This window comes from Epinephelus moara, chromosome 9, assembly GCF_006386435.1.
Source record: "Epinephelus moara isolate mb chromosome 9, YSFRI_EMoa_1.0, whole genome shotgun sequence".
NCBI classification, from domain to species: Eukaryota; Metazoa; Chordata; class Actinopteri; order Perciformes; family Serranidae; genus Epinephelus; species Epinephelus moara.
In genome coordinates this window covers 26,482,966-26,498,955 of record NC_065514.1, presented here as the reverse complement: position 1 = coordinate 26,498,955, position 15,990 = coordinate 26,482,966, and the positions used below count along the sequence as shown (strand labels likewise).

General features: G+C 40.1%; 1 protein-coding gene across 4 annotated transcripts; it reads right to left on the bottom strand.

Annotated features, from left to right (window-relative positions):
* Positions 1-3,519: 3,519 nt before the first annotated feature.
* On the bottom strand, positions 3,520-14,710 carry ark2n (arkadia (RNF111) N-terminal like PKA signaling regulator 2N). 4 transcript variants are annotated; one of them, XM_050052908.1, is made up of 5 exons: positions 14,473-14,709; positions 12,660-13,565; positions 7,621-7,791; positions 7,042-7,156; positions 3,520-6,944 (listed from the first exon to the last, which is right to left on the bottom strand). In XM_050052908.1, exons 2-5 carry the CDS (start codon positions 13,495-13,497, stop codon positions 6,755-6,757), a joined length of 1,314 nt encoding a protein of 437 aa, XP_049908865.1. In that variant the 5' UTR covers positions 13,498-13,565; positions 14,473-14,709; the 3' UTR covers positions 3,520-6,754. The 4 variants fall into 4 exon arrangements, with proteins under 4 accessions (XP_049908865.1, XP_049908866.1, XP_049908868.1 ...); XM_050052909.1 differs by having other exon boundaries at positions 12,660-13,562; XM_050052911.1 differs by lacking the exon at positions 7,621-7,791.
* Positions 14,711-15,990: the final 1,280 nt, after the last annotated feature.

The following is a 15,990-nucleotide window of genomic DNA, read 5'->3' as shown; positions in this document are numbered from 1 at the left end:
CTGTCTGTGTTTTGGACAGCCTGCCCCTACATGACTGAAGCAAGCAGTCCTCATCATAAGGTAATCTTGGTAGTGCTGGTTTCCTGTGAGAGACCCTCTAAGATTTTGTCCCAGCTGTTCATTAAGATTTTGGCATGTCTATCACTGAAGTGTTTTTAAAGGGATTAAAATGACATATTAATCTGTAACAAATTATTTAGCAATTTATTGTTCTACATTTAACTAGCCATCAGTGCCGGAGCTACCACATCTGGTGCCCAAGGCAAGCTTCCCCTGGCGACCCCCCCAACCCTCTCAAATATATATATTTTTTCATTTAAAAAATATTAATGGTTATTGTATTAAATCTAACAAGAACAAGAGCTAATGAGAAATCAACACAAATAAGCAACTTACTGGTAACAAATGCTTATAATAAATAAACAATAAGAGAATACGGTATGTGCAAATTTGCAGATTTCATCTTGTCATTATTTTTGTACAGAGCCTCAAATGGCATTTACCATATGTTTGATTTTTTTTTAAATAATTTTTTATAATTTTTTTGAATGTCAAAACTATATATACATACATTATTTATTCATTCATTTATTTATTTATTTATTTTTACATGCATGGGTGGCTGCTTACGTCCCCTATTGGGAGATCCACCACTGCCAACCATAGCACACAGTTACCTTGATTTTACATAGGCTATATTACAAAACAAATTCATATATTAGTATGGTACATTTATGTTACACAGATGGTTTCAATTATTGTGGATTATTGTGGATATTTACAGAGATGTGCTGGGATTAACATTGTCACCAATCTCATATTTAGCATTAGCATGTGTAAATCAGAAGTAGGGGCCTGCTTTTTAAAGGAATTAAAGTAAAAAATAAATATTACCCAATTTAGATACATGCTTGGGGCCAAATAAATGACAAGTCCATGCACAGCTATGGATATTATTAGCTAAAGCTGAGCTAGTAAATGTGGCTGTGTGAGGTATTGTTCAGGGGGCCTGCTTTTCAAAGGAATTAAAGTGAAAAACAAATATCACCCAATAATCTGAAACACATTATTCAGCAATATTTCCTAATGGTAGTGTTGGTTACTTCTCACTGAGGAATCATAGTTGGGACAGATGACCCACTGGGTCCCAAAAACAGGAGACTTAAGTACTGTTCTTCAGTACAACTTTGAGGTGCTACAATTTATGTTTTTTCATGCTGTCACTCCACTACATTTATTTGCTATACCCACCACTTTGATGTTACATACAAAACATATGATCACTTTATATAATATGATTCACTATGTAAGATTAAAGGCCTTGCATACCACAGGGTTGTTTTAATCCACACTCAAAGCCACATTTTTGGAGACATTACAAGAAGTTTCTATTCATTCATCAGACTTCATTGTAACTGCATGGAAAAAACCTCACTGGTTTAATTTCCCCTCCCTGAACAGACTGGACACCTGACACTCCTTTTCCAGTCTTAATACATGAGCAAATACTACATAGGATGTAATAAGAATCTGGTTTTTTAATGACAAGAAAAGACATTAGAGTTTTCTTAAGTGAATCTATTGTCACAGCCAGAACCGCTCAGTGAGAAGTAAAACAGCGATCAGGGAAATGTTGCTGAATAATCTGCTACAGATCATTAAATAATATTTAATTCTCATCGTAATTCCTTTGAAAAACAGCCTCTCTCTGTGTTGTATAATTTTTCCTGCGCAGCAGCTATGCTCAAAACTGTCTGTGTCCTGAAAACCTCTCTGCCTTAAGTGTTAAGCCTGAAGGGTGAAGGAACAGATGGGCATGGTGAGGCTGAGGGGGTCACAAAACTCTTAGTCCCATATGTCCTCCTCCTCCAGTTCCCACCATCTAATGCTTTAAGCCTGCGGTGCCACACAAAGAGCCTTTAACAATGCTCTGCCATCGGTGCAGGTCAAACTACTGCCATCAGATCCCTTCATTCACAAATAACAGACCTATAACTTTAAACTACAAAACTATTTCATACACAATGTGAAGAAAGTGGTACACTGTTTGATTTTCTTGAAAAATGAATTCCTTTCTGTCCTTATGTTCACAAGTCACATTGCCTGCTATTAAAATGCCACATGTTAAAAATTCAATATTTTGTGGCAGCTAACAGTTATTCTAATTATTGAATTTCTTTCAGAATTATCATTTAATCTATTAAATGTTTTTAAAAAAGTAGTGAAATAATACCCATCACAACTCTCCACTGCCCAAGGAGACATGTTCAAGTGTCTTGCTTTGTTTGACTAAAAGTAAAAAACCCAAACGTGTTCAGTTTACAGTGATATATGACAAAGTAAAGAAGCAAATCCTCTTATTTGAGAAGCTATAACCAAAAAAATATTCTGCTTTTTTCACTATTTTTACTTGAGGAAAAACAGCAAATAATCATTCATCAAAATAGTTGACTAATTTATTATTCTATTAGGGTCTAAATATTTTTAACATTTGCTCATTAGAGCTTTAACTTCCCACAACAGAAATGATCAAGATCTATGAAAGAAGAAAGTTATGGTATTTATGTTGTGCTCACTGGTAATTAGAGGGAGACACATGCATTATTTTGTTGGTGTAAGGCCCTCTGGTGGCGGCTGAAGCAGCCATTAACAAGCGCGCTGTCAGTCTGAATAAACCCAGAACAGCACTTGGACAACACAGAATCTAAAGCTGCATCATTCAGACTAAAAAGACATCTGCAAGAGGAAGGATACTTATTTCTGGCTTTTGAGAGTGAGCCAGCACACTCGCTGCTCTGTGAGGCCACCACTGGCCTGTAAAAATTAGCATACAGCTGATGTTCTGGCCCCGAGGGGTGAAAAGAGCTGGCTGAAGAGCTTTGGTTTGCAAGAGGAGGGCCCCGCAGACTGCATTGCTCCACACCCTCATTGTCCTCTTCATGTGAACTCCATATGTCCCCCTAGCGGCAGGTGTCACGGTGTGACCCCTGACCCCGCATGCCACTTTTGTGGGTGACGGTGAAGTTGTATTGTTCACTGCGAGGCAGTTGTCTAGACTGTTTGGCCCCAGGATAAAAGACAACAATGAGACGTGTCGTTAAGTATTATACCTATGATGGCAGTTATTCTCACTCGCACACACAGGAATTTAGATGTGTGAAACACTTTTTGATTGACAAGACTTTGTGTTGCCATTGTTATATTTACAATTTGAGGCAGATTTTAAAGGACATTGTTTGCATAAGTTGAATTAAAGTTGTCTGAGAAGATGAAAAATATGACAAATGTCATTGTCTTCAGTCCCAATCATACAACTGTTGACATGCTAATTTGGCAACACAGATTCATCAGACTAAAATAAAACAAGAAAATACTCCAATTTAGTTTTCCTTCCCTTAGCTTGACATTAGACATTTGACATGCCAACAGTCACAGCACATGAACAAAGACAACACAGACTGCTTGTAAAATGACTCAGCGTTCTCTAAAGCCGAGGAAATAAACTGCTGTACAACAGGGTCATTAAATAACGCTCTATTTATTTAGTTTTAAAATAGTTTCTTTTTGTTCTACAGACATAATTTCAAGGAAGTCAAGGACTTGCAGAAGCAACAAAATAAACACCTTTTTTTGTTAATTTAAAATACTGACAGTAAAATGAAAACAATAATAAACAGAAGAGCAAAGCTAAATTACTGGTAATGAGGATAATATCTGACTTGAGGTTAAAGATGTGACCAAACATGCTATGTGCAACCATAATCGAGCATCTCTGCCCTTATTTTCTACCAAACCTCTATCACTAAAGACATGAGTCTCACTAACATGTCATAATAACTCTAAAGAACAATAGCAAAATGGGTTTTGCAAGCAGAAGTGGTCTGGTAAAAAGAATTGTCGTTACAGTGGTAGCTGCATATAGTGGAAAGAACTGGCCGAAGGAAAGACAAAAATATCACATTATACTAAACTGTATCTTGAGTTTGAGACAGAATTCAAGTCACCTCATTTCACAACAAATGCATTGACTTCCAAATTAAAAGATTTAGACTTACAGAGCAAATTAAAAAGAAAGACTGGAAGCAAATTTAAAATCCATAAAACAAAACTTCAAACATTAATCCCATTTAGACTTTGGTTTAGTTCCTTATATTTAGGATTTTCCCTTCCCTTCTGTGACCAGCAGAAGTCAAATAATTTGCTTCTACAATTCTCAAACATCACTTAGAAAAGTAGATGTTATTCAATATTAAATAAAATAAATCATACGTGTTAAAACAGTGTGTGAAGTGGGATCATTGATAAAAAATTTACCAGCTTGGCTGCAGTACTGCATGGAGACAGAAATAAGACCACAGGGAAAGAGAGCAAGCAGGCCCTGAGGATCAGGGTTAAAAACAGTTCATACAGTAAAAGTTTCTTCTATAAACGCCCCAAACATGTGGGTACAAACTCAACACCACGTATACTTTATGTGTGTGTGCTAAATTCACATCTATTATTAAAATATTTATTGTCGAGATAGCAAAATCCACTGCTTTGTAAGGTAAAAGAATAAGCTTTATACAATTCTAAAAGAAAATAGTGCACATTTCAAGGCATTCAGGCCATCTTGCTTTGCAGTATTCAATGGAAGATACATTTCTTCAGTTGTTATAAAGGGGTCCCCAGAGGTTTAAAGGTGTTTGCATCCACTCAGGAAAAAGCATGCAAACAATAGGTGCAGCCAGTCAGCACTGCAGGGTCATACATTCACTGATAACTACGTCACTTGGGACACTCACTCTGTAGCAACACAGCAGACTCTGTGGCTTCAAACATAAAATGTGTCTTAATAAAACCATACATATTTTGTATTGCCAACACGCCACCACATACAGTAGTGCTGTGGTGGAAATGAGTCGTATTTTGTAGTGTGTTTGTATTTTTCAACCAGAGTCCGAGTTTAACCTGTGGTTTTCTGTATGTTTACATTAAAAAGGAAAAAATATTGTAATATGGTAGTGACAGAAACAAAGCTGTGATTAAATAAAAAGACATTTTGGGAAATATGCTTATTCGCTTTTTGATAGAGAATTAACGCTAGATGAGAAGGTTGGTACCACTCATGTCTACCCAAAGCAGCAGGTTAGCTTAGCTTAGCACAAAGACTGGAGACAGGGTAACAGCTAGCCTCACTCTGTCTTACTATTTCTTGGCCAAGAAATAGTCTGTCATGTAACACCCCAAAAACAGTGAAATGTAATTTTTACAGTTCAGTTTCTGTGTGGAATAAACAAACGAGATATAAAGTGTTAATTAGTGAGCTTTAGAGATGCTGGTAGCAGGGTTTTGCTATCTTTGAACAGAGCCACGCTAGCGGTTTCCCCCTGTTCCCAGTCTTTGTGCTAAGCTAAGCTAAGCTAAGCTAACCTGCTTCTGGCTGTAGCTTTATATTTAAGGAGAGATATAAAGGTGATATCACTCTTCCCTTCTAAAGACTGCTGCACACCAAGTCCGTATTTTTCATGCAAAATTGTCGCAGTTTTAAAAATAAATACGACTTCACATTGTGTCACTCATGTTTGTACACAGACTGAAATTTTCATCTGTCATTTATGCATGTTTTCGCATCGGTGAAAAACCTTTAGAGAGTTTAACGAAGACGCAGTGAAGAAAACGAGAGAGGAATGGGGTGCACAGTATCATTTCAGAACTCAGATAGCCTACTTTCAACAGGTCAAACAGTAATATACACGTGGACAATGATGACGAGGAGGAGGAGGGGGATGTTGATCGCACACAGACAGACTGAGTGACGGCGTGGAGACAGTGAGGACATTCTTGTGTTGCCAATTTTGGCAACGAATAAAACAATAAATCATGTTGAACTCAATGTGCAAGGTCTCTCCGCATTACATTTTCTCTGTATGACGGAATTAAAAAAACATATGAAAAAAGCAGACTTGGTGTGCAAAGGCTTTAACTCTCAGGAAGAATGCGAATAAGTGTAATCCCAAAATGTCAAACTGTTGTTGTAAAATAAACCAAAACCCTCCTCGGCAGCACCAGAGCACAGGCTGACCCATGCCGGACAGAGTGTAGAGAAGCAAAGCCATCGATGCAAACTGAACTAAATGTGAAACCAGTGGTGAGACTCTTGAAAACAAAACTGACCCTAGACCACTACTAAGCGAACTTTGTGGTCTACTGTACAACTTAAAGTGTACCAGCTGCCGTTCATGCCTCGACTGCAGGTGACTACATGTAAAAATGCCGGATCTGAAAATATGCCGTTCAGAGTCTGTAGTGAAGCAGGTCAACAGCCTGTCGTGATACTGACCTGCTCTCAAGCAGCAACTTGATGTTTTCACTATACAGCTTGCAAGCACACAACACAAAATGACAACCTACATCCGTTGTCAAGGGGAAACTGAGGTATTAAATGAAGGTAGGATATTGCTATCATTAACAGATAAATCACTCTCGCGTACATTTCCACCTGCACTTGAAGTGCTGTGCCATTTTATTACAACTAAATTCAGAACTGACAAGCCAAGATGAGGGAATCACGTCAGTAGAATGGCTTTGATACATGATTGTTTGACAGTAAGTTAAAAAACAAAAACAGTGCTCTGGAGCAGGAAGAGTCCAGGAGCGGTTACAGGCGAGGCCGCAACTATAGGAAGGATTTCAGCCGTAACATGGAGGCAAGGCAAGAGGGATGAGGAGGAGTGAGGGGGCAGAGATAAGGAGTCTTCAGTGTACGGGTTGTTTAAAGTAGGTATTTTTGTCCGGTGTCCTCGTCCAGTGTGAGGTCCACCACTTCGGGTGGGGACACCCAGTTGGGCTGAGGGGAAACAGTAGTCCAGAGCTGGGGTTGATTTGTGCTGTTTAACTGCTCCACTGAGTTCTCCTTCCAGGTGGACAGACTCTTTATCACCCCTCCACATGGGTGGGCGCATCTGGATTTAGAAACAAATCATTTTTAATATTTTAATTCAGCTGTAAAACCAGAAGTAATAATAAAATTCAAAAGATACAGTTTCTCAAAGTCTTTACCGTGCTTTCTCTTGCACTCCGACTATTTCTACCTCGCTGTCAGAGGAAGCAATGTTAATCTGGCCCTTGTTGTGTTGAGAACTTTCCTTGTGCGACAGCTCTGCCTCCGCGTTGCCTGAAACAAATCAGAGGAACAGAGTCACACATTGTGAGGAGGACCAGAGCAGTAGAGAGCTTCAGGCCTTGCTGACACATAAAGGCTGCAGCTGCTTTGACACAGACAAGAACAAAACAATGATGAATCTGACACTTGTGTTTGAAAAAAGCTGACTGGATAGCATGGAGTGACACATTGGACAAAACATAAATTGTGGACTTTAGATTCATGTTTTGACAATGCCTGCTAGTCAGTCACGACAGGTCATCTTTTTTGTTTTGAAGCAAGGCAGAGAGTTTTTACAGCACCCAATGCAAGCCAGTAGTGTGTGGGATGAAGGCAGTAGTATTTCAAAAGCACCTTGCTGAGATTAAAAAGACCGTTTCCCCCACATAGCACGCTGCACCCATGCCTCTAAATGTCCTGTCTTCACTGAGAGGAGTGGAAATTATCAGTTTGGATTCAGCGGGTTTGTAACTGACCTGAGATAGAGCACAGAGCTCTTATACACCCAGAGTGAGCTGCCATATCCTGGCCTCTGTGTGTTTTTAGCTCATGCTTTATCACCGTGGGCCGGACTGTCTCCACACTCATACTCTCCTGGTTAGAATCAGTGTCTGAAATATCATAGTGACCCACTACTGGAAGCCCGTCTGCAGAAAACAAAGAGAACACTTCATTATTCAAATCATGCTTTGGAACTGTAGGACTGCTTGGAAAAGAGACAGGACACTGCATCCACAGTCCTGCTGACTGCAGCATCGAAAATATACACAAGGAAACATATCCGATTTTCCCCAAAACCAAAAATAAAATGAAATATTTAGGCTCATTCAATTTGATAGCACTAGTTCTGCTGTGAAACATCAACACTTACAGAAACGTCCCACTGTGAATAAAGTTATCATCACTTTTCAAAGCCACACCAGTGAGGCCTTTATAAGAGTAAATAAATAAGCTTTTAGCAGCAGCATGTTTTTCTCTCTCTCCATTTATTGCTTTTAAAATAACAGCCATTCACATAAAAACTACACTAGAATACAGTCATTACAAAACACTTCAAAATTATCTTATTCCGTGAGTGAAATGCAGTGGGATAATAAAAGCCAAACAAGAATAACTCAGTGGAAGAGCGGAAACATGTATGTTTGTTCTACCCTGTAAAAGGAGTCCCTGGGAGAGACGCACACACACAGCTATCATCCAGACGTGTCTGTGGGTGTGTGTGTGTGAGGGGGTTCGTCTGGACAGCATGTACTATGAGAGAACACTGCCTATGAATAGCTGATTGGGCTGAAACAGGCAGGTACCAGGGTTACCAGACAACCCCGAGGACTTGCCAATGTAAAGGCCATGTTATTAAAGATAGAAAAGGACTGATGTAAACCAGGATAGTCTCTTTGGTAAACAATGGACTGTCCTTAGTGTTGGTTATAATGCACACAGTTTGTGACTGTATGCATAAGGCTCCCTTTACCATGTCGACAAAACAGTTGATTTAAAGGTAATTCATGAACAAAAGCAGAACAGCAGTTGTTGGATCCATTTAAACCCAAATGTAAGTAAGAATGCACCGTGAACTGAAAACACCAATATTCACACAATTTGAAACAAAATCTTTAGGCCAAGAGAAAACAACTAAATAGATAAAATGATCTGTCAGTCACCATTTATCAGCATAAGCAAAGCTATACCTTGCACACATGCTGCTAATGAAACTAATTTGGCCTTGCACATTCTATATACTAATATAAACACATGCAAACAGGTGGGGAAACGATGCCTCCAGCATTACGTTCTGTAAAACCGACAGTCAGAGGGCTACATATACACATACAGAAAATGTAACACTTTTTTTTTTAAACATCCTAACTATAAATATGATTAGGCCAAAGATTCCTTCATCAGTGTCTGTGATGGATAGACAGTGGTAGCAGTGTTAAAAACTCTGACACCATGGTCCTCTACATCAGTAAAAGTAGTTTGAGGAGTGTTGAGGAGGAGTGTTTCCACCTCAAAGACCACAGGATCTGAACCAGAGAAGGCCACTTGATCACTTGGATCAGTCCGTTTTTAAGAAATCAGTAAACATTGCCATGCACCATACTGCAGCTGTATTACTGCTGTATACTTGTTAGTTTGATGCCTGGGTTTTTTAGTTTAAAGTCGAGCTGCGGGACATGTGGCCCCTTTGTGGAGACACAGGCCAAGCTGGAGGACCAGTGCAAATAAAAAGTTAACTAGGCAAATATTAAACGAGTGAGGATTTGAGGCTCTTGACATTGCAGCTGATAGCCGCAACATAGGAGCCTTATGCCTTATCTAATGTCCATAATCTATACATAGGCTACTAAAAATAAACATTGGGAGTTATTCCCCCCTCACTAGTTTCTTGTTACTGCACAAAGGCAGCGATAGCAGCAAATGTAACAGAAAGGCAAACATTACAAAATGTAAACACATCTAATCTAATTACGTCATAGGGTTTTTAAAAAGCAAGGAATCCGTGTGTGTTAGTATATTGTGTTTATATTTATAGGCAAATCTATATTGTTATGTAAATGTGTTGATGTTAGTAAAGCTATACCACCAAAATAAAGGTTGTCACAAGATTTTAAGAGTCCTGAACCACTTACAAGCAAAGTGCAAACATAGTTCGGGAGAAAGGATAGTGTGTTGAACCTAAAGGAATAGTACTGTGATGCTCTAGTTATCATTCCCAGCGTGAATTCAGAATGACAAGGCACATGCTATTAAGCAGCAGCACCCCACTTAGCATTGTCATGATGGCTGCCCAGGTGCTGTAATGCAGAGTCTGTATGAATGACATAATCGGCTTCTGTGTGTGTGTGTGTGTGTGTGTGTGTGTGTGTGTGTGTGTGTGTGTGTGTGTGTGTACAGCTGGTACACGAAAACAAACAAGCCATACGATAAGCAATACAATAAGAGCCCTGACTCAACAGTCTATTGAGATATGCCCCGTGTCCGTGTCAACAGACGCTGCAGAAATCAAACAGGTGAGTTGAATTATTCTGAATGTCAAATCTCACAGTGATTCAGTGCCAGCAGATGCACCGGGCCTCGGGTCTGCACACAGTCAAGTTCAAATCACCAGCTCAGGCCCAGCTGCTGTTGATGATGTATCCGTTTAGTGACCTCGCATCATTTACCTGTTAATACCCACTGCCATGCTTTCTGCATCAACTAGTTCTACACTTGGTAAGATCACGGCCAGTAGAAGTGAAATCTAAACATTCAAGAGACCAGGGTCTGGAACGCCTAGATTTCCATTCTGAGTGACCACTTCAGGTAGGATGTTGTTGTTGTTCATAGGGGTGGAGGTGAGACTGTTGTTCTCCCGTGCCAACATGTAGGCGGCCATAGTCTCTGCAGACTCTGATGATGGCAAAAAGGAGCTGGGTGGGGACGGGCGTGCCCCCTGGGAGGGATGCTGCCCCTCTACGGCATCACTTGAGCGTTTGGACGAGTCGTTGTCCGAGTCGAGGTGTGCGAGCTTTTCCATCCAGATGCGGAAGCGCTCCTCAGTCTGGCGCTGCATCACGGCAAATCGCGTCATGGCCTCCTCCAGAACGCTGCCGATGCCGTTCCTGTCCCACGAACTGGTGTCCAGCAGCCCATGAATCTGGGCGCCCACTCTGGATCTCTCCGATGCACGTCTGAAGCCAGCTTTAAAGACATTGAGGCCAAGCCATAAGAAAATACAGTAGCACTTTCATGCTTCGGAGGTGGACTTTTGTATTAAAGAGAAAAATGACAGTTTGTTTTTGGTTACGTGCAGATCAACTCTTTCATGCTGATGGACTACATCATGCAGTTGAAGCACTCAAATCTGTGTGCGGGATGTAAAAATGGTTGAAAACATTTCATGTAGTACGGATCCCTAAAGGAAAATAACTGCTAGATGTCTCAGGCGACTCATTCAGTGACCGTTTGGAAAATGTGTTAACTGGAGAGACTTTGAGGTTAGAAACACCCATTGGAGGGAAAGTCATTACAAACCTATCATGAAGGGCAACGTACATGTCTAACAATATTTTCTTTGAAATAAATATGCGTCAGAGTATATGCCAAAATAGGCTCCTTGTAAAACACCTCTATGGTGCTCCTGACAAAAATCTAAGAATAGATAAACTAGTTCCAGTGTGGAAACACAGTAAGTGACCTAAACGATCATTTGACACCCCACCAGCTAAATTCTGAAGTTCACAGAAAAGAAAAACTGCCTACCAGAGCAAACCCAAAAGGTTTTGTTCTAGGAAATGCAATCACAGTGAAAAGATCAGCCTAAAGTTAACAAAGTGACTTCAACAGCAGCAGCGAGCCTTTGAATACCACCCAGTTAGTAACTACTTACTCAACTCACCCGAGAGATTTCTACAGCCATCAGGAAACATTAGATTAACTAAAGGAACAAACACAGGGCCAATAATGTCAGTGTTTACTCGTATTAGACACTTCTGTGCCTGAGTTAAGTTTTCAGCATACAGACATCCTCAGTCAGAGCTGTATGCCTTAGTGTTTTCTGGACACAAGAGTTATGTGACTTGTCAAGGTGCCACAGCACCCATTATAGAGAAGAGAACCACCTGTTGGCAATTCTAAAAAGCTTCCTGTGTAGAGTGACAAGTATGATAGACCTAAGGAATATTCAAAAGCAGCAGGAAAGCAGGATATAGGCTACTAAATGTCTAGTAGTCTTTGGGTGCTATAGATATAAATCTTTTAACTTGACTCTTGAGCATTCTAATAAAATGGCACATAAAATATGATTTTGAGTCTATATTCCTACCAGCACACCAACACTGAGCAGAAACTGCAGAGTCCTGCAACTCAGACTAACACAGTGTGATCATACACCATTCATTGTCTATTTACAGCAAAGGCTGAGGATATAAATGGCTCACTTGTTGAATTGCAGAGCTTGTAATATAGGTTAGATTAACACAACTCCGTTTGTATCGTTACATGAGTTGAAGAATGTCCACTAGACTTCCACAGCATGCAAACGATGAGACAAAGCTCCAACTAAACATGTACTGTATTACTACAAGTGACTGGACACAGGCCCTCCTAAACACACAATCTAAGTATCTAAAAACAGGGTGAATGAAGACAGATGATGAGTGAGAAAATAACCAAAGAAAAAAGAGAATGTGACGATCAAACAAACACAAACAAAGCAGTGCTTGTACTGATCTGATATTCCAAAGGCTTTGTACAGCCCTACATGTTCTTACTATATGTGGCAAGTGTACAATTTGGTTGGGTTGCCTGAAAGTTTTAAGTTATGCAGGCAGCCTCTACTTGTCAAGTGCTCTATGGTTGAGTCTGATGGCTAGTCATCTTTGGTAGTCATACACTGCAGGCCTATGTTTTTCTGTTGCTATGTGAGACAGTGTTTTACATGGGTTATCTAAGTGGCTGCTACTGTCACCCTGTACTGCTACACAGTGGTAGTAGTATTGTGCTATAGGCATGTGTTGTGAACATTGGATGTTACCTGAAATATCTGTCTTGATTGTCTTGCTACCTCCTGAAGTGTCATCGTCGTCGTCCTCAGAGGAGCTGGTGCTGGAGTCACATGTGAGCTCGCTGTCACTCGTACTGCTGTCCTGCAGCAGGTTATATTTCTTCCGTGCTGCCGCCTCCCGTTTTTGCCTCAGCAAACGCATCCGCTCCTTGTGTTTCTGGCTCCGGTGACCTTTCACTTTTGCCAGCTTGCCATTGGTTTGTTTCTCCTGCCCTCCAGCTGCTACCAAGGTGGGCTGACAGCGGTTTTTCTTTGCAGCCATTGCATTGGGCGGCATCTCACTCTCCGATCGTGACCGCCGAGATTTTCTGCCCCCTGTAGCGGTGGCAGATGATTGCCTTCCTGCTGCCTGCCCAGGATCATTTGAGGCTTCCATGTTGCCATCTTCCTCCTTTCCTGTGGGAGGAGCAGCACCTTCTTCCCCTGAGGAGAGTGTGTCTGAGTCAGCAAGGTGGCCACTGGATGATGGGGAAAGCATGCAGGGGTTTGAGGAGTCACTCTCATAGATATGACGAGATACAGGCTTGTCACTCCCTGTAGAGGCATGCTGGGACTCTGGGGAGTCTCGGCGGAGCTCCTTCATCAGGCATGGCATGGAGAGGAGACTCTGCTCGCCCTCTGTATTCAAGGGACTGTCTGCCTCCTTCTCCCTCGGTGGTGAGCTGGTACTGGTGGTGGTCTCCGTTTTCAGATGCTCATCCTGCTCTCCCTGAGCAGAGCCTGTAGCTGATTGTGCTTCATCAAGGCACTCCGGGGGGTACTCAGCATACACTAATTCCTCTGCCTTCTCTGAGTCAGCCATCTTCATGCTAGTTGAGCCCAGAGCCCAAAGGTCCAACAAACATGGACCAATGTGCCTGGACAGGAGCTCACCTGCTGGAAGAAAAACACATCACTAATTCCATTTCACAGGCTTAGTCTGTGCATCAGTGCAAAAGGGCTGGGTATCTGACAGCATAGGCAATAACTAAAGGCAATTTTACACACTGTGGAAATTCAGTAATATTATTATAGTGACATCAAAATGAAATATTTCTCATTAAACATTTAATGTTAGCTCTCCTGTTCAACTTTACTGGTTTACAACAGTAGCATATTCAAGGTACTTTTCCTCCTTCAATGACTCGGATAAAAATGCAGCTTTAAACTTATTCTGTACATTTTGTACTGGATTAACATGTTGCATAACCACTGACTGTTCACATACCAAAAACAACAAATAATCTAATGTAATTTTTAGCAGCAATTTGGCCATAAATTCCCACTACCGATATAACTGGTCAGAAATTTACGTTAGTTAGCTTATGAGTGCGATGAACGCTACTTTTACTTGGGTTTTGGTGTTACCTTAACGTTACGTCTCAGACTTCTGTCTGAAAATGATTTCTTCAATGTCTATTAAACCTCATCAGCCACATTACACCAAGTCTGCGTCCAGTGAAACATTTACTGGCGGTTTGAGTTAATGGCTTTAGTTAGTTGGGTCTGTAGCTAGCTGAAGCTAGCACAGGCTCGGATCCAGATACTACTTTTAGCTGCGTAGTGAAGCTAACCTCGGTCATAACCTTACACTACGCAAACTTGGCGAGAACAAGACCACAAGTCATGGGAAAATGTTCCGGTTGCAGGACAGCTGCTTCACAAGATCCTATAAATGGAAGCAGTATCTACCCATCCAGAGGCGTAACAGACAGGATAATGTCAGCAGCTACGGGCTAACGTTATCTCAGTCGAGGCGGTAGCCAACTAGCATTTAAAATCGGCTGCGCTCTGCACAACTTACCGCGGTGTTAGTTATATTCCTCTTTTCCCAGTGTCAGACTTTTCAACATCTTCGGTAATTTGTAGCGTCTTTGATTTACGATGCATAAACGATGCACTGCTAGATATACTGTACTACTTTACAACTTGGAAGTATTTGAACGTGTTTTGGCGCAGTGCGCTCGCACCTTCGCGAGCCCTGTTAGCCTTTAGCGGTTAGCTGTGTGTTTATTTTAAAATGTCTCCATCAGCCGTCCGTCTTTCACAAAGCTACATGCGCCACTTCCGGTCTCATCCACTCCGTCGAGCGCCCCTGTGGGCCGGATATTAGTACTACAGGAGGGCCAAACACGGCATGACGAGCATGGACAGAGGGACAGAGCTGGTTTGGATGTAAACCAAGGTCCCCACAGAAATGCCACTATAATTTCCCCCACATAACAGTAATAACTCTGAGAAAACGTCACTTAACTTAAGTATTTTAATTTTATGCTACCGTGTTTTTCCTACTCCATTATGTTTCGGAGGGAAATATACCTTTTACCCAATGCAGGGTCTTCAAGCAAAGCAATTATTAGCAATGAAAATTAGCCTCAGGCTCCATCCAACAATGTTGATTAAATATCTGTGAAAAAAAGAAAATCAAGTATTAACAAGGTCTGAATAGCATATCAGTTTAAAAAAAGAAAGAAAAAAAATACCAATAGTCATCTCAGGAGACTTGCCAGTGGTCCATGACTCCTCCTGACAAGCTATTTTGGTACTCTAAATTTAAGAATATTAAATTGAAATCTGTCTGGAATTTCTATAAGAAATCTTGTGTCACCAACAAAATCAGAGAAGTCTCGTTAAAATCATACATTTGATTCAGAGATGATGTTGATGGAAATGTATGTTTTGTAATTATGATAGTGAAACTCACTTATTTTATTGATGTCTGTGTAAAATTATTTTGGATAGATTTAAAACATTTCTGTAAGACGTTGATTGGTTCAAGCATAGACATATATACAGGTTCAAGTATTTATTTCGAATAATAAATTTTTTCATAATAAAAAATTGATTCTGAACCTCTTTATTTTGTTTTTTTTATAAAAAAAAAATTAAATTCACAAATGCAAATGAACTAAAACGATACCCCACATAAAACAACTGAAAATAGAAATAAGAGTGTATTGAAACATCATATAAATTGAAGAATATTAAAGCAATGAAAACAACAGAATTTTGTAAAGCCTTAAATGTTTTTTCTTTAGTGTCTTTGTTGCTTGTTAAATGATACCCCTATGTATATAGATATTTTGTTTGTTTTGTCCTTTAAAAAAAATATGTATGAGTATATTTCTTTAAGACATGGATTGAGTATGAAAAAAATGTCATAGTGGTTCCCGTTGAAATATAGGCTAAAATATAAATATTAATAAAATATTTTTTAAAAGTCAAAGTATTTGTCATTTTTTACTAAAAGTAAATGTTATTTTAAAAACTGAAGATAAAAAGAGAAACAAAGTTTATTTTGAAGTACTTCCGGGTCACTGTG

Bases quoted from the DNA above. Each gene is read 5' to 3' on its own strand.
- ark2n (XM_050052908.1), bottom strand. From the start codon at position 13,497: ATGAAGATGGCTGACTCAGAGAAGGCAGAGGAATTAGTGTATGCTGAG. The intron at 7,792-12,659 runs GTAACATCCAAT...TGTTTTCTGCAG, and splicing joins AATCAAGACAGATATTTCAG to ACGGGCTTCCAGTAGTGGGT. The intron at 6,945-7,041 runs GTAAAGACTTTG...TTCTAAATCCAG, and splicing joins GGAGTGCAAGAGAAAGCACG to ATGCGCCCACCCATGTGGAG.